The following is a 19,835-nucleotide window of genomic DNA, read 5'->3' on the forward strand; positions in this document are numbered from 1 at the left end:
GGGATCAGGCCTGTAATCCTACAGGGCACAGATGACTGTTGATGAACAAATTGGCTGCCGCGGCGAAGTGACCTTTCACCGCTTGAAAAAAAACATTAGGCTCTCTCAGCCGGGCTCCCCCCCCCCCGTCGTTTAGTAACAGTACCCAACAGAGGCAGACTGTAGCCAGTGTGTTGCCAGATTCCGCGAGAGAAATAAGCGACCAGGTCTACGAAAACGAGCCCAAAAGAAGCGACTATTATATAGGCCACATGAGCACTTTAAACCTATATGAATCGGATATTTGAAAATAGACACGTTGTGAGCTTGTATGTCGGCTATTTAAAAAAATATGTTTTAGTGGAATGTGGAATATTTTGGAAACACAAATATTGTATGGGGGGTCCCTGGCACAAAATGTTTTCAGATGGGGGTACGCGGGCAATTACATATTACTCTGGGGGTCGTTCACACGAAAATGTTTGAGAACCACTGGTTTAAACAACATTACACAGCAAGCCCAAAATAAGCAACTACACTTTAGAAACAAGGCCAAAAAAACACGACCCGTTTGCAACCAAGAGCTGACGGTGGAAAGTGACCGAGTACATTCACTCAAATTACTGTACTTAATAACCACTTAAACCACCATATGGTTGCGATTAATTGGTAGTTGCTATCAATATTTAGATACAAGCGACTTTACAGAAAAACAAGCCCAAAGGCGCTTATAATAAGCATACATGGCAACACAGGCCACCACACAGGATTACTCTTTGGATTCTGTTTGTTTACTCTGACTATGTTTGATATATCGTTGCTGTCAGGCAGAAACCTCTACAGCGTCACACAAAAGCGTCAAAAGTAGCAGATCTGCTACTTTTGCTGTTTTTTTTTTTATTTGAATCCTGAAAAGTAACAGTTTTGGACATATGAGGTTTCCAATTCTCTACTGAATAAGCTGAAGAGGATTTGGCTCGGATAACACATCATGTGAACTGGATGAAATCCTACCATGAGGGAAGAGATGTCAATGGAACCCTGTCCTCGTCCCTCCCAGTGAACCGTGGGGTTCCCCAAGGAAGCATACTAGGGCCGTTTACTGTTTCTTCTATACATTAACGACGATGAAAGCAGCCCGTAACTGCAATTTGTTCTTGTTCGCTGATGACTCAGCAGTCCTGGTCTCGATGCAAGTTGAGGAAGCCCTCAGTTCTGAACTCAGATAAACTGTCGTAGTGTCATTACACCTTGTCATAACAGAATCCATTCTTTTTGGGTCCAAACATGCCCTTAGTAATACTAAATGATTTCCAGGTCAGAGTTGACAATATATATACCTCCAGCAGAGAAGAGGTTACCTATTTGGGCTGTAATCTTGACAATAAACTGACAGGTGAAAAAATGGCATCAAAAGTGATCAAGAAAGTCAATCTTTTGGGCAGGATTTCCTCTTTCGTCAACAAAAGTGCTCTCAAGACTAGCTGGAGCCCTCATTCAATGCCATTTTGATTAGGCTTTAAACCTCTTGGTTTTCTAACATCTCAATGTCACTAAAAACTAAGCTTCAGACCTCCCAAAACAAACTGATTCGACTACTTCTCGGCCTCAAGCCCATGACCCACCTAATTCCAACACACTTTGCTAGTTTGGGATGGCTCAGGGTAGACTGGGTTAAGCAAAGGAAAAAAGGATTGGTATTTATAATAGTCAAAGGGACAGTGCCCTCAATACCCTCATACCTGACCAACTACTTCTCCAAAGTGAGTGACACCCATAGCCACAACACTAGAGGGAGCGACCATGATCAAACATGGGAAAATTCTCATTCACTGAAGAAAGAATCACTGGTTCCTTTCAAAATTGGCCAGAAAAAAACATCTACCAGGAGACCAAAAGGGCAGATGAATGGAAATTCCCATCGACAAGGAGGTGTCATTCACTGCCGCTGTTTTTCCGTGAAATTTGTTGATTTCTGACTAATAAAGTATTCAATCAATCAATCAATGTAGATATGTTACTATATCTGCTGCTATTTTAACTGCCTCATTACATTGCCATGTCTTCTAGCCATGCACATGTATTTTACTCTACTCATGAGGAATGTTTGGAATATCTGACCCGTTTTCCTTGTTCTTTCTTTCTATCTATCTATCTATTCTTCTTCCCTTTCTTGAAAACTGAAAATGATGGGAGCCTCTACAAAAAAACTATTTCACACACTTTCACTTTCTTTGTTTAGACCTACAAGCTCACAAGCTACAAGTTATGAGCTAGTAGATCAGCTATTTTCAAACAGCCGATGTATAATAGATTCAAAGTGCTCATGTAGCCTATAGTCGCTTCTTTTGGGCTCGTTTTCAATAGACCTGGCTGCTTTGTTTCTCTCGCCAAAGCTGCCAACAGTGCTCTCCTCGCTCAAGGAGGGGAGAGGAGTTGTTCTACCTCCTCCATCCAGCAGCAACAATGACAGGAAACCAGCCCTAAGCTTTCTGGAGTCTGTGTACTGCTAGCCCCCCCCCCCCCACCGCCGGGGATGAGACTTCCATTTCAGCCTGCTAGAACACACACTTTCAACCTTTTTCCTTTTTAAAGACCCCTCCCCTCCAGTTAACCCATTAAGACCTGAGGCGATTCTTTAAAAAAAACACTTTTTTGAAAAAAATATAAGACATATTGTTTCACGATTTTTTTAAAATAGCAGATCTACAAGCTCGTAAATCTAAAGTGACACAGATGCGTTCCAGATCTTAATGGGTTAAAGTCTTCATTTAACTCCGAGAGTGTACATATGCGTACACTCAAGAGTTTCAAAGAGTTACAGACCTCTAAGGGGTCCATTTGGACCCTGGCGGTCCCCAGCGAGCCCGAAGTTGAGAACCAGCCAGCTGGAGAACACTCCGAACCACAGCCTCCTCCCCAGTAGGTGTGGCTGTGCTGTCACCGATACGTGACAAACGAGCAATGAAAAGTTGACATTTATTCTATTAATAGCTACGTAGTTATCCTATGACAGCCATTCTGGAAAGACGTGACATCAGAAAGTTGACGAATGAAGCGTCTCTCCAAGGGATAAACATCAAGTCTTTTTTAACCACACACACCCAGTAATGGAACGTTGCTGCCAAGATTGAAGTCTAAACTGGAGCATTGTGTGGGTAATCCACCCTCTAACTTTGCCTTAGACAAAACATATGATTGATAGGTCAATATATGCGCTGTAACACACTGAGCACATAATCAGAACCGTAGGTCAAATGTTCTCTGAAGAGCACTTTTGAAAAGTGAAGTAAAAGTCTGGTGTTCAAAATGTACTTGAGTAAAAGTACAAAAGTTTTGGTCTCAAAATGTACTTAAAGTACCAAAAGTAAAAGTACTGAAATATTTGAAAATAGCCGATCTACAAGCTCACAACGCGTCGCGATGCGACGCGTTGTGAGCTTGTAGATCGGCTATTTTCAAATAGTTTGAAAAGTAACTAGTAACTAAAGTTTTCAAATAATTGTAGTGGAGTAAAAGTACAATATTTGCCTAGATGTAGTGGAGTAGAAGAAAATGGGAACTACTCCAGTAAAGTAAAAATTCCTCAAAAGTGTATTTAAGTACAGTACTTGAGTAAATGTAATTAGTTACTTTACACCACTGCCCTCCAGCTGAGAAATATGTTTAAGTTAAAGGGCCTGCCACAGGGTACGTATTGAGTTCATTCATACCGGGTTGACTGTTAAAACGTGGTTTCCTTTTCTCTATAGCAGCTGATGCCTACTGGCCCACAAAACCAATTAAAAAGGCCATTGCCGACCCACACACACAAATGCCACGCAGCGGAGGCTAAACCAATATAGAGTGAATCCTCCCACATAACCAGCAAAGGGGGGGATTTGCTTAGAGAACCTTATTACACTGTGTGGCTGGCAGACCCCCCCCCCCCTAACCCCCCCACTCACACACACACTCTCCCCGTCTATGGTAACACGGCGAGGGACAAAAAGCCAAGCGTCTGCGCTAAAAGCAGCAGAGGAGCCATGGTCTCTAATAAGCTGCTTTTATATGAATGGGCAGATTAGAGGCTCCGTATCCGGTAGAGAGAGAAGTGAGGGTGAAGCGAGGAGAGGAGAGGAGAGGAGAGGAGAGGAGAGGAGAGGAGAGGAGAGGAGAGGAGAGGAGAGGAGAGGAGAGGAGAGGAGAGGAGAGGAGAGAACTGGTAGCAGGTTTACAAGGAAGCCTTCACTTTCTCCCATTCAGAGGCTCTGTGGTCCTGAGCCTGTTAGCTACATGCTGCAGAATCATCTCAACTTTATACTGAGCCTGGAAATAGAACATAGAGAGACAGGACAACACACACACACACACACACACACACACACACACACACACACACACACACACACACACACACACACACACACACACACACACACACACACACACACACACACAGAGAAAGAGCACACAAACACACAGATCGCATATAGGTCTCTCATCCTGTCACAGTCCATTTCATCTCGACACAACGGGCTCTTCCTCTCCTGTAATTAGTGTCTTATGTAAGCAGCCGCCAGTCATTCTGGAAGAGTGTATAGTCTCTCTAAACAGAGTGCATGATGGGACGCCTGGCACCCTCAACCCGCTCCCTATGGAATCTGGACCCAAGCACGGCCTCTTGTTTACACACGGCCCTATTTTTTTCCTCAGCAGCAAAACAACAAGTGGCACTTGTATGCTCTGTATATTGTGCCTGTTACATAATGTGTAATGTTGGTGATAGATAAGCATATTCTATGTTTTCTAGCCCTAGGGCAGTGGTTCTTAAAATAGAGGGGTCCGGTTGAGGGGGTTCAGGATGGAACCTTACAGGTCTGGAACGGAGAGTGTACAAATGGGTCCGTTTGAGGGGGTCCTTGAAATAAAATTGTTCGAGAACCACTGGTCTACATCAGTGGGTCTCAAACCTTTATATGTCAAGGACCCCTAAAATGATATGTATTTGGCCGGACCCCCCCGTCTCAAAATATTTAGTTCCAGGGACCCCCGGACAAGATTTTTCAAAAATAGCAGATCTACAAGCTCATAGCGCGGTTGCCGCGCTATGAGCTTGTAGATCTGCTATTATTGAATAGCCAAAGTATAAAATATGGATAAAGGGGTTAAAATGATTCTGATGCTTTATTAACTCATTTTTCTGGGGACCCCCTAGTACCCCCCCCAAAGACCCCTGGAGGTCCTCGGACCCCCACTTTGAGAACCAATAGCGATGGCGATGGGGAATCCCCCTGCTGCTACGTGACTGCGTCTCACAATGGGAGGCTCAGGTTTTTCTCCGCCCGGTAAACAGAGAATGACCTTTGGAACCCACCATGCCGTTTCTTTTTCTGTATGGTTTGTCCCGCTGTGAGGGGAAGAGGCTGAAAGCTGTGTCTATATACCAGCTGTCAGGAAACCTTCTATGTGCATGTTTCATCTTTTTATGTTTGTTTTCTTTCCTTCGTAAATTAACGCTATCGTCTTCCTTTAACCAATTAAAGGGATAGTTCACCCAGTTTCTATCGAAACGCCCTATGGAGACTTGAATTCGTGGATATGTTTTTGTTTTTGTCGCATTCCTAACACAAAGGAGACTCTTTGTGTCTCCTACCGGAACCGCTGCCGGTCATCAAATTATTGAGGAATGCGACAAAAACTAAAAAATATCCATGAATGTAAGTCTCCACGGGGCGATCGGGAAAAAAATACATTTTGGGGGTGAACTATCCCTTTAATCCCTATTTTATATTTTTGTCGAAAGAAAATGTCACGCAAAAGTAGTGGAAAATAGCAAATCTACAAGCTCACAACGTGTGGCAGTGGTTGTGAGCTTTCACCTACAATGACATGGGACACACTTTTTTTAATTTAATGAAAAGTAACAGTTTTGGACATACAAGGTTTCCACCTCTCCTGCATCATCACCATCATCATCATCATCATTGCTCATTCTTACTTCACACACCCCCGTGCATTGTTGCACTTCGCCTACTGTCATCCACACACACACACACACACACACACACACACATACGTGCACGCACACGCTCAAACACACACACACACACACACACACACACACGCTCACACATACACACACACACACACAAAACAAAGAAAAATACAAAGATAGCACACACCACATGAGAGTAACCATGGCAACCTTGAGCGAGTTTCCTCAGTTTCCGGAGCGGGCGTTCCTTCTTCGAAACCCCTTTTGTGTTGCTTCAAAGTCTGAGCCACAGACAGGCCTACGGACGTCAACGTGACTGTTAAACCAACATCCAAGGCTGTACATGAGACGTGCGTGTGTGTGTGCGTGTGTGTGTGTGTGTGTGTGTGTGTGTGTGTGTGTGTGTGTGTGTGTGTGTGTGTGTGTGTGTGTCACTGCGTAGGCCACAGGGAGGGCATGAGGAATGCTCGACAGGATGCAGGCTGAGAATTCCAGAAAAACACACAACTTTGTGCAAAACACCCGAGCGATGCCATATTTCGGGGCCCGACGCCGATGCCGAGTGCTAGCCCACCGATTACACACGTTTTTACCCATCTTTTGTCAAAGATGCCGCAAAATGTATTCTAATCATTTTTTTACACCCCCAGAAGAAAAGATTTGTGTTAAAACACTTTCAAGATTTTTTAAATATGGTCAAAAATGTACACGCTCGCTGTGAGCTTGTAGATCTGCTATTTTTGCATAGCCAACGCGAAAATCTTAACCCATTAAGACCTGGAACGCATCTGTGTCACTTTAGATTTCTTTGGCTATTCAAAAATAGCAGATATACAAGCTCATAGCGCGGCACCGAGTGCCGCGCTATGAGCTTGTAGATCTGCTATTTTTGAAAAATCTTGACTTTTTTTTTGTTTTTTGTTTTTTTTCAAAAACTGTTAGGATTTAGAAAACATTTTTAAGAATCGCCTCAGGTCTTAATAGGTTAAATGACCCAGTTTTAATGGGATAATGACAGGGGCCGTCAGTCTGACTCTACAGAACATACTCTGAGCTCCCACTGCCTGCATCACAGAGAGACAGAATGAGCATCCTCTGAACCAGTGGTTCTCACACCTTTTTCATGTCAAGGACCCCCAAAATGATATATGTATTTGGCTTAAAGGAGTAAAAAAAATTACTTATCTTCAATTATCAATTACACACCTCATGAAGCCTTGAATTCATGGCGATTTTTTTCCTGAGCCAATAATTTGATAACCGGCGGTCTCTCCAGTAAAGAGTCTCCTTTGTGTCTCCTACCGGATACATTAGCATCTTTATTATTATCATCAAATTATTGGCTCAGGAATGTGACAAAAACTAAAATAATCTCCATGAATTCAATGCTTCATGGGGTGTGTAATTGATAGAAAATAAGTAATTTTTGGGGTGAACTACTCCTTTAATTGTTTAAACTGTTCCTCATTTTGCTGGGGACCCTCTGGAACGCCCTCAAGGAAGGACCCCCTAGACCCCACTTTGAGAACCACTTGTTTTATAGAGTTTTAGAAAGGAGTTTGTTAGGAGTGGTGTTTGTTTGTGTCGGGACCACTTCCCTCTGTGTTGCGTGCCAGTGTGGGTTGCACCGTCACAGCTCCATTAGGCCATCTGTGTGTGTGTGTGTGTGTGTGTGTGTGTGTGTGTGTGTGTGTGTGTGTGTGTGTGTGTGTGTGTGTGTGTGTGTGTGTGTGTGTGTGTGTGTGTGTGTGTGTGTGTGTGTGTGTGTGTGTGTGTGTGTGTGTGTGTGTGTGTGTGTGTGTGTGTGTGTGTGTGTGTGTGTGTGTGTGTGAGTGAGGTGGATTGGTAAACATGGAGAACAATCACTGTTATTCCTAAAGACAAACAACACAACCCGTGGCTTGTGTTCCGCCGCGGCAACTTGAGTGAGTTTCCAGCACACCTGTTCAAGTGCATCCAATTCCAAACAAATCGCCACCTATGAGTTATATATCTGAAGATGAGTAATGCACTTTCTGCTCAGGTGTGGCTCATTAGTGACTCTGGAGGCAAATGTTTTGCGTAAGAAAAAGAATCAATACTGCAATGTGGAAATGCTCTGTTGCAAGTAAAAGTCCGGAATTCAAAATTTACTTGAGTAAAAGTACAAAAGTATTGGTATAGAACGTACGTGCCGAGTTTGAAGTTTGTCGGTCGGACGGTTCTCGAGATACGCTAACTACGTACACACGTACATACATACGTACGTACGTACAGAGATTTTGGGCATTTATTGTAATATGTTCCCATGTTCAATGCCAAAAATTAAATTAAATCGTTAATCGCAATTATTTGTATGGTAATTAATCGTCAAGTAAAATGTCATGATCGTTGACAACCTTGCTGTACTATGAAGTTCACAGATTAACACCCAGCTGGGAGTCCTGAGCTCACTATGTAACTTTCCTCTTCTACCCCGGATTTGAACCTGGTTTCCTGCTTAAGTGCTGACATTTTTACCAGTGAGCTAATAGAGCCAGGCCTGCTTGCTCGGGGGATGAATTAAATCAATCAGGTCAAGATTCGTGACATGACCTTTGACACGATCTAAATGTCTCAATAGAAGAGCAGGGAGGCAAAATATAACCACCCCAATTGCACACGTTATATTGTATTAACCCATTAAGACCTGGAACGCATCTGTGTCACTTTAGATTTCTTTGGCTATTCAAAAATAGCAGATATACAAGCTCATAGCGCGGCACAGAGTGCCGCGCTATGAGCTTGTAGATCTGCTATTTTTGAAAAATCTTGTTTTTTTTTTTTTTTTATTCTTTTCAAAAAACTGTTAGGATTTAGATTTAAGAATCACCTCAGGTCTTCTTAACATACTCTACCATACAGATTGGACAAAATGTCATTTTATTCATTAAAAGAAAGTTACATAGTGAGGCTTTGAATGTGTCGTTGTGGAGCACTCAGCATTCAGCAGCAGCAGCCCCCTGCTGACAACCTTGTTGGTTACAGACGCCATCACTATTGTGTCACATTATCGTCACTGGTTTGTTCAACCACATGGGCAAAAGTGTGTATATACTGTAGCTCTGCGGCTTCTGATGTTGGCAATTTAGGAAGTGAAACCTTCCTTCCATGCTTGCACTTACTGTAGGTTACGAAAATAACAACACATGTGCACGACACGTGTGTTGTTCCCCACATACCGCGCGAGAGCATGTTTGTGTGTGTGTGTGTGTGTGTGTGTGTGTGTGTGTGTGTGTGTGTGCGTGCGTGTGCGTGTGTGTGTGTGTGTTGTGATTGCTGTTAAATGAGTGCGTTGCTCTGGGGGTTGCAGAGCTGCAACGGACAGTCAAGACTATTTAGACGCCCGTAGGCGAATCAGCCACAATAATATGACGCAAATACACAAATACAGACACCATACAGACAGACGGTGCAAAAGGATAGCTTTGTGTAACAGAGAGCGAGAGAGAGAGAGAGAGAGAGAGAGAGAGAGAGAGAGAGGGAAAGAGATACTTATAAACAATAAACGCAATAAATGGACAGAGATACTGTGTGGGGAGAGGGAGATGGGGGGTGGGGGATAAAGAGAGACCTAGACAGAGAGTGGGCAGGGCACAGAGAGAGGGACAGAGATGAAGACAGCCCCGGGGGTAAACATCCGGAACACAGCAGGGGGTACAGATGTTCCAGACTACACAAGCCAGCCTCTCCTCCACAAGTGCTTTTGCAACCACATTAACCCATTAAGACCTGAGGCCCGTTCTAACCTACACATATGCCTTCTAAATCAGCAGTTCACAAATCTTTTTCGTAATTCAAAATGATTCAAGATTTTTTTTTTAAATAGCAGATGTACAAGCTCGAAGCGCGGCACAAAGTGACGCGCTGTGAGCTTGTATATCTGCTATTTTTGAATAGCCAACAAACACTAAAATCTAAAATGACACAGATGCTTCAGCCCTAGCGTCCCCTCCCTACCTTGGACATATCACAGAATGATTCGATTAAAAAAATTGCAGATCCACAAGCTCACCAAGCACCATATCGCGATGCATTGTGAGCTTGCAGATCTGCTATTTTCCATATTTGCACTAGTACGACAAAAATATAAATGAACGATTAAAGAACCCCTGGACATGAACAGCTAGGGCTTAACAATATTGGAAACAATTGACATGGCAATATGTTTTAATATATATTTTTTGCGATATGTACTGCAATATGATATGTACTATAAAAAAGGAACTATACATTTCAAGAGCTATAAGCAGACCAGCTGAAACTGTATATTGCGGCAGACAGCCTTGCAAACAGCCACGATTCAAAGAACATGAGAGGGATGAAGTGTCTGAATCACTTGCAACACTTCAGAAAGCCACAAGCAGCCACCGTAGCATGAGAACGCGTTTCACACACAGCTGATGCTCATCACAGATCAAAGGTTTAGGGACTTTGTGGAGCAGGCATTGATTGTATTTCTAAGGGGGGGAAGAAAAGTGAAGGCCACCAAAACTATGTACCGTGGTTGTGTCGTTGTTGATGTGGTATGTTGAGCAACTTCAAAAACGTTGTTTTCTTCCCTTGCTTCTCAGCTCAACAAGGAATAGGAGAGTGTTTGTCGTCCCCAGACCCTAAACATCCCTGTTTGTCCTTGGTTCTCAGTGTGCGTGTGCCGTTAAGTCTGTCATTAGACTTGACAACACTGACATTATGTTTATCTCTGACTGCTGTTCGAAACACAACGGCCAGGTTACTGGTGACACACACGCACGCACGCACGCACGACACACACACACAAACACACACACACACACACACACACACACACACACACACACACACACACACACACACACACACACACACACACACACACACACACACACACACACACACACACACACACACACACACACACACACACACAGCTCGCATATAGGTCTCTCATCGTGTCACAACGGAAAATGTATACAGCATGTGTCGGAGAATGTATACAGCATGCAATCTGCTCCGTTTAGATGGCCTCCTCTTTTAGGAGCCTCCTTCCTTTTAAATTAACTTTGATGTCCAAATCTAAATGCTGCTCTTAGTTTGACTTTGCATCACAAATCAATCACAAATGGTGGTTCGTCAGTGTGGTTGAAGTGCTATACGTAGCACCGCTGCCTTACACAGAACCTGTTCAGCCCTTGTGGTTCTTAGAGGTTCTCTATGGTTCTTTAACATAGTCTATGCACCTCTGATGGTTCTATAAAGAACCATTAGACAAAGGTGCTATAACATGTGCCAAGACATAACCTCCCACATATTTTGATGCAAGATGCTGTGCAAGTGAAAACAAAATGCACAACTCTTTCGACCAACATTGACCTGAACCTCTTTGCTGGTACTTGAGGTACAATGTTGTCGTGTTGTAATGTTCTTTGTTGCATAACCACACTAACCAATGTACACAGAGAGCTGGTTGCAGTATTGTAGTGTATGTCTGAAAGGGTTTGGCTGAAACCTTGGCTGGTTCTCTCAAGCTGCAATAAACATTCCATGAAGAAATGTACCTTGATGGCTTGAATGTCTTCAAGAGAGAGACAGAGGCATCAACCAAAAGATACCAAATTTATAACACTTTTAGTGCTATTTGGCACTCTCTAGGACAGTGGTTCTCAGCCTTTTCAGGCCGCGGCCCCCAAAAATAATCATATTTGAACTGGGGACCCCCCACCCAGACAAACACTTTTGTAGGAGTTGAGGCATTACATTTAGTCTGACATGGTTCCAGAGATAATTTTTCATTTCTGTTCTTTACTTTTTTGTTTTTAAGGAACACATTTTCTTTATATTTTCCACTGTCATCTGGGGACCCCCCCCCCCCCCTAAATCATGTGGCGACCCCCCTGGGGGCCCCGACCCACAGGGGGGACAAGCGCCCTCCAGCGGCGTCTCTAGTCATGCCGATCCGCCATACATATGGCTAGTTTGCCAGTACTTTCCGTCCCCGCACGTCCACGTAGGTATAGGTGTGGGACGGCCCTTGTGGTCGACTGCCCGTGTTGTCGGTCGGTTCCCACGGTACACAAGTTTGCTGGAACCACTTTTTTGTTTAGCGTTACTCTGCGTGGATCTTTGGACGACTTCAGTCGGTATTTAGAGTCAACTAAGGATGGACCCTGCATGGAGACAAAGGGTGCCAGTCCAGTCTGGGACACTGTTTACTTGAACCCGGGGCTGAAGCGGGTTGTTTGTGCAGTTCCCCTGCAGCGACGGACCCGCCCACAACAAAATGTCCGGGCCAACTGAGTGTCTCGCCTACAGCCTGAGCGCTCTGCCAAGGCTGCAACAATAAGCAGCGTGTGAGACCACTGCTGGTGCAGCTGTACATATTAATGATGTTGTCCACACAGACCACCTATTCTCTCTCTGTAAAAAAAAACAACAACAACCTAAATATCATCTAAACACTATTTTATACTTCATCGTACGAACATTTTCCACCTGTAATGAAATGCCCCAAAGAGGGGAAGCCAGGTTGAAACTGGTCAGCTAGCTCTACGAGTTTTTCTGTACGAAACACAATTAATAGGCGGCTATCATAGTGCCAGTATCATTTTTATACCCTGAGAGATAAATAGCAACACTCTGGATTTGACAGTGTAGAGGCAAGGTGTGCATGCACTTAAACTCGTTGAAGTGCATGCTGCCTACACTGAAGTGGGACTCAATTTATGCTGAGAAGCAAGTGAGAGCATCTCTACTGATGAACATCTCCATTTTAACTCATTCGCTGCCAGACTTATTTCTGGCTGCGTTTGCCCACTGCCAGCGATTTTCGTTTTTCCTACCTTTTCAACTGTTCACAGAAAATGTATATCCATTATGATCGACCGTCCGGTATCAGTGTGCATCGCCCATAGAAAAAACTATCCAACCGCGACCACCCCTTGCCTTGTAAACAGCATGTTGAAACTAGCATGTCTCGCGAAATGCAGGGCAAAAAAAGTGAATGAGTTAAATGAGGCCTGGCTGGAGCACGGGTGAAGGAAGCAAATTCTCACATACACAGTCAAATGCCCGATGTGAGAGAGTACCCAAATGGAACCACGGTGTACTCTCTCAGAGTCCTGTGTACTCTTGAGTGTAGTGTGAGAGTCACGTTCGTAGATCTGAAATTTACGCCATGCAACACCAGCGTGCAACTAAGTATATGCAGTATCAGGCTTTACACTGAGAGTACAGTACACTCTGTCTCTGAGAGTGCCTAGTAGCCTTACTCTCAGTTACACACTCAGAGTAGCCATACTCTCAGTAACACACTCGGTCTCACACTGTAGTCTCAGGGTTACACTCTCAGTGTACTCTGACACTCTGTCTCAGTACACTCAGTTAGACCTTCAAAGTATTCTACTCTCAGTGTATGCTTTCTCAGTGTACTTTCAGAGAACACCCTCAGAGTCAATTATTGTAGGACTGACAACAATACTTAGTAGTCAGTCCCCATATTTTGAGCCAGGGACCCCCATATTATCTGTGTTGTTCCCATTTTTCCAACCTTTTCACAACTTTTGAGAATGTTTCAAAATGAAAATAAAGTATAGAAAGTAGGGTTAAAATGTTCCATAATCCCATTCTGTGTCATTTTAGATTTTTTGCATTGCCTATTGAAAAATAGCAATGTACAACAAGCTCTGACGCGCTGCGAGCTTGTACTTCTGCTATTTTTGAACATTTTTTAAAAATCTTGAAAGTGTGAGAACTAATGATTCAGAAGGCATCTGTGGAATGGGCCTCCGGTCTTAATGGCTTATTTTGCTATAGAGGGGACCCCTTGGAACCCCCTCAAGGACCCCCTGAGGAGGTCCCCGGACCGGAACCCCACTTTGAGAACCCACACTGCACTGACCTTCTCAGAGTTGATGCTCAGCTTCTTCTCGACGTGGACCTCGCCGTTACCGTTCTCCTCCCGTGGGACCGGCGTGCACGGCGACGACTCCCTCGGCGTCACCGCCATCACCATCGTCCCGTTCTCCTCCGTGCGCTGACGCAGTTCCTCCTCCTCCTCTACCTCTCCTTCCTCCTCATCCTCCTCCTCCTCTTCCTCCGAGCCGTCCAGACTGAGAGGCGGCGGGACGCCGTCCGTCACGTACTCCCTCTGACACCTGGACGGGCGAGAGATCTGTGTGTGACTATACCAGTGGTGGAAAAAGTGCTCGCATTTTTTTACTTGAGTAAAAGTATCAATACTGCAATGTAGAAATACTCGGTTACGAGTAAAACTCCGGAATTCAAAATTTACATGAGTGAAAGTACAAAAGTATTGGCATCAAAATGTACTTAATGTACCAAATGTAAAAGTACTCATTATGCAGAATGTCCCATTTCAAAGATTTCAAAATCTTTTGAAAACAGCCGATCTACAAGCTCACAACGCGTCAGATCTGCTGAAAATAGCAGCTCTACAAGCTCACAATGCCACGCGTTTGCATCGCATTGTGAGCTTGTCGATCTGCTATTTTCAGCGAAAGCATTTCCCCACAATATGGATTCTGGGGTTTAAGTGGTTAATATTGTGTTCTTTTTCATTTGTTGATCTTTTTGTTTTTATATAATGTAAAGCATTGGTTCTAAAAGTGGGGTCCGGGGACCCCCAGGCAGGGTCCTTAGGGGGGTACCAGGGGGTCCCCAGCAAAATGTGTCAATATAGCGTCACAATCATTTTAACCACTTTAAACATATTTTATACTTTGGCTATTAAAGAATAGCAGATATGCAAGCGCATAGATATACAAGCACCGAGTGCCACACTAAGAGCTTGTAGACCTTGTATTGTGAATTTGTACTTCCATGTACTGTTATGTACTGTCATGTACTATTCTCATGTCTTTCTAAATAAACTACATCAATCAATCAATCATGTGCTATTTTTGAAAAATCCCTGGCGCTTTTCTCAATTTTTTAGATGGGGGTCTGCAGCCAAATACATATCAATTTTGGGGGTCCTTGACATGAAAAAGTTTGAGAACCACTGATGTAATATATTTATGTAAATAAAGTTATTATTATTAATATTAATATTAATATTAATATTAATATTAATATTAATATTAATATTAATATTAATAATAATATTATTACTACTACTATTATTCATATTCATATTATTATTATTATTAATAATAATAATACTATTATTATTAATATTATCAGTATTAATATGAATATTAATATTATCATTATCATTATCATTATCATTATCATTATTACTTGAGTCCGTATCTCTTCAGCAGCGCGTCGGTGTCCGCGTCCACCACCACCAGCTCCAGGCGGCCCGCGGTGTCGCGGATCCTCGACACCACCTGCTGGTGGCTCTCTCCGTCCACGGCGTCTCCGTTGACGAACGCCAGGCGGTCCCCGGCGCGGAGCCCCGAGCTCTCTGACGGGCTGTCGGCCTCCACCAGGCGGATGAACTGGCCCGTCTTGCCCTTCTCCCCGTGGAGGTGGAAGCCGTAGCCGTTGTCGCCCTTCTCCAGGACGCACAGCCTCGGGCGGAGATACGCGCTTTTGCTCGGCATCGTGTCGTCGTTGTTGTTGTTTGGAGTTATTTATCTCGCCGGGGTTACGTTCGTAACCTATAGTTTTTCCCAGCGCGCACTTTTTTTTCTTCTTTCTGCCGCCTCTCGTCCCTCAGAGTCTACTTGTTGCTGCTTAGAGGAGGAGGAGGTGGTGGGAGAGACTCGGTGGAAATGTGTGCAGAGAGACCTGTTCTGTTCTGCTCTGTTCAGGATGCTGACGATATAAACTATGAATGATAAAACCCTCTCTCTCTCTCTCTCTCTCTCTCTCTCTCTGTGGTTCTAAAGGAACCTCCGCCCTCTGGGAGAAATCCGGCGCCGTCCGTGGAAACGGTGGTCTGGTTGTCACCTCCCTGCACACTCACTCTCCCTCTCTGTATGTGTGTCTCTCTCTCTCTCTCTCTCTCTCTCTCTCTCTCTCTCTCTCTCTGTGTGTGTGTGTGTGTGTGTGTGTGTGTGTGTGTGTGTGTGTGTGTGTGTGTGTGTGTGTGTGTGTGTGTGTGTGTGTGTGTGTGTGTGTCTCTCTCCCTCTCTCTTAACGGGAGAGTCATGTGTAATACATGTAACATTACATGACTCTCTGTAAGATATATCCTATATAAAAGGCTATAATGTTCTTATAGCCTACGGTAGGCTACATTCTCTCATTGAATTACCATGGTGAAATTATACTGAAATGAACAACTTTCAACCTGGCTTCCCTATTGTGTGCATGTCAGGCACAACACAAAGATCTACAGCAAGCTTGTGGATCAGCTATTTTTGGTTGTTGTTGATTGTTTTTTGTTGTTGTTTTTTTTGCTAAGTTAAGTGGTTAAACTGTAGGCTACCTAATGTTTCTGGGGGGGGGGGGGGGGGGGGGGTACCCTCCCCCAAGGACTCCTGGGGGTCCCTTGACCACACTTTGAGAAGCACTACTCTAGTAGTCTATTCTAAAGGCATGTCTAAAGGCTGCTACAAGTTGCCTTTCAGCCAGTCAGGAAGAGGGAGGTTCACTCACTAAGGGGCCATAATCCATCCATCCAGTGGTGGAAAAAGTACTCAAATGTTTTATTCTATTTTCAAATTGCCAAAGTAGATGTATGGGTCTGAAGTGTTTTGAATAAGAGTAACTAGTAACCAAAGTTTTCAAATAATTATAGTGGAGTAAAAAGTACAATATTTGCCTTTCCACCATTGGCAACAAGTTGCCTTTTAGCCATGCAGTCAGGAAGAGAGATGTTCACTCACACAGGGGCCATCATCCATCCATCCATCCATCCATCTATCCATCGTGGTGCATAATGGCTGTCTCATCATGCCACCAATGAATAGGGCTGCCATGATTATGACATTTCACTTAACTTTCACTTAACGCTCATATAATTGCGATTAATGATTTATGAATACGTTATGAATAAAAAAATCATTTGTGTGCTTTTAGGCTTCATAAACAAAAGGCATGATAAATAACTTACATGATGCAATAACTTATTCTTAAATAAAAAAAACATGAATAGTGGAAATAGCCGATCTACAAGCTCAAATGCACCACAACATGACGCGTTTTGAGCTTGTAGATCTACTATTTCCACTATTTTGGAAAAAACATTTTCAACATGGAAATGATTATGACGATTATGCAAAAACGATAATTGCGATTATCTCAAATAATTGCGATAAGGCGATTATGTAATAATTGTGACAGGCCTACCAATGAACTAATGGTTGTCCATGACCGTGACTAATTCTCTTCACACACACACACACACACACACACACACACACACACACACACACACACACACACACACACACACACACACACACACACATTGTACAAAACTGTGCTCTATTGTGTGAGCAAAGATGTTAAACACTGCATAATAACACATCTAGGCCTAGACATATTTATCCCCACGCCATAAGAGAACGCTTGCAACAGAGTTCATGTTATGGCTGATAACAGAAGGGTTCTGAAAATACTTCAATCTTGGTCATCAATAATATGGTCTTAATGTTTTGTTTTGTTTTGCAATGTTGACTATTGAGATGATGCATTCTTCTGGCCCTATTGTGCTTCTAATCTACACAGTAAAATCCTCAGTGTTATTTGAACTCTGAGAGTGTACAAAATGGATACATGAACACTGTGTATTATCCTTGGGGTTAGCATTCAGTTTCCCCTAAATTACACTAGTCACAGTTTCTGGCTTCCCGTTTCAACCTTTTGGAATGGGACAACCTATAGGGTTTCCCCCGGTCCTGGAAAGACCTGTTGTGCCATCAACTGTAAAACGTAAAACTTGGCAGGGATCTTGTTCGCTTAAAACCACAGCAGCCTTTTGACTTTTCCTACTGGGAACGTTGCCAGGTTCACTCAGTCTCTCTCTCTCTCAGGTTTCATATGAGAGGCCTATTGCAGTGAGTGATGGACTTTGAACTGCAATCTAAAACCATCAATAAATACGAGGCAATGTGTTTCATTCCATGACAAAATAATGTTTTAATAGATGGGAATGAGATTCAATTGAAAGGTGTGGTTTGTTGTAATCGTGCTGGTGATCTGAGGCTGTAGGGTTATGATTCATACGTGTAGGCGAAGGGAGAGCAGTGGTGGGCAGTAGTAACTAAGTACATTTACTTGAGTACTGTACTTAAGTATATCGTTGCTGTCAGGCAAAACATCTCAACTCCAAATGCTAACTTTTTGTGTTTTTTTGTAAATTAATGCCCTACTTGATCACACAGCATCACACAAAAGCATCAAAGTAGCAGATCCACAAACAATGTTTTGACTTTGGCAAATTTGACTGAGCAACCTTGACTTGCAGTTAAGCAATATTTGACCAGGAGTATCTGTGCTTTGACTCAACTACTGGGGTTGAGTAGCTTTGTCCAGCACTGGTGAAGGGAGAGGAAGGTATGTTATGTATGTACGTATGTGTGCCTACCTCTCTGATCCACCACCCACTCTATCTCTCCCCATGGGACCATGGTATCACATTTTTTACATGATTCATTTCAGACATGAGCATCCTGTTCCAGCTATAACACCAGAGTTTCCCAAACCTTTTCCGAGAGAGAAAGAGAGAGAGAGAGAGAGAGAGAGAGAGAGAGACCCAACATATAAATCTGGTGTCTCCCGGGGACCCAAACTAAAACAAAATGATGAATCGGCCACTTAATCCCTATTTCAACAATAATGAAAATCGATCTATTTTTTTTATTCGTGGATTCATGGATTTTGAGTTACAAAAAAAAAAGTTACCCATAAAAATGGGTCCTGACTCCTGAGCCATTGCTTGGGAAACAAGCTATACAACATAGCCCAGAAACGCTTGGATAAGATTGTGGTTCTTCTCAGCTGGTTCCATCGTGGGATCTGAAGCCACCAGCTCTGACCATGCATAGAAAGGCCTCCAATCAGGTTTGAAGGGGAAAGGGGGGTATCTTTTGTCATAGTACATTGCAATGTATCCTCTGCATTTAACCCACCCTTGCTATTAGGACCACAACCCAGGACCCTCTTGTCATTAGGCAGTTTTTTAAGTAAAAGTATCAATACTGCAATGTAGATACAAGAGTAGAGTTACAAGTAAAAGTCCGGAATTCAAAATGTACTTGAGTAAAAGCACAAAAGTATTGGCATCAAAATATACTTAAGAGTAGGCCTACCAATAGTAGATGCAGAATGTCCCATTTCACAAGTTTTCAAATGTATAAAAAATATTTTGAAAATAGCAGATCTACAAGCTCACAATGCGTTGCATCGCAGTGCATTGGGAGCTTGCAATTCAGTGGTTAATATATGTTTTGTAATAGTAATCAAAATCTACAAAGTAACTAGTAACTAAAGTTTTCTAATAATTGTAGTGGAGTAAAAAGTACAATATTTGCCTCTGAGATATAGTGGAGTAGAAGTAAAAGTAGCCAACAGAAAATTGTGAATACTCCAGTAAGTTAAAAAAAATACTTAATAATTGAACAGTACTTGAGTACTCAGTTACTTAGTTCAGGCATGCAAACAGCCCCGAGATGAAAAAGGTGACATGTTTTTTTTCGGGTCAGGTGTCACACAATTGCCCTATTTGGATTCAAAACGGCTATTGTAGCTGAAAAGCTACAAGTTTGCATGTCTGTTAGTTACTTACCACCACTGGTCATTAGGGAACAGTGAGCCACGATGGGAGCCACTAGTTGACCTCGACATGCAGCCATGCAAGTCTTACAGGGTCGTTACTGCCACCTAGTGGCTTGTTGATCACACATCATCTGGATATACCATGGAACTCTAAACAGAGAGTGTAGTCCCCAGACACCCACACCCAGGGTTC

General features: G+C 43.2%; 2 protein-coding genes across 2 annotated transcripts in view; both read right to left on the reverse strand.

Annotated features, from left to right (window-relative positions):
• The window catches only part of nherf1b (NHERF family PDZ scaffold protein 1b), a 64,928-nt gene extending 49,207 nt beyond the window's left edge, over nt 1–15,721 (reverse strand). Inside the window, exons 1-2 of the mRNA XM_080446869.1 lie at nt 15,212–15,721; nt 13,851–14,106 (exon numbers count right to left, since the gene is read on the reverse strand). Of these exons, the coding sequence (XP_080302995.1) occupies nt 13,851–14,106; nt 15,212–15,519 (564 nt within the window). The 5' untranslated portion in view covers nt 15,520–15,721. The remainder of the gene's footprint in view (nt 1–13,850; nt 14,107–15,211) is intronic.
• xylt2 (xylosyltransferase II) overlaps nt 1–19,835 on the reverse strand; it is a 107,540-nt gene that overhangs the window by 36,436 nt on the left and 51,269 nt on the right. The gene's annotated exons all lie outside the window — the stretch shown is intronic.

Source organism: Gymnoscopelus braueri (assembly GCF_963280865.1).
Source record: "Gymnoscopelus braueri genome assembly, chromosome: 13".
Classification (NCBI taxonomy): Eukaryota; Metazoa; Chordata; class Actinopteri; order Myctophiformes; family Myctophidae; genus Gymnoscopelus; species Gymnoscopelus braueri.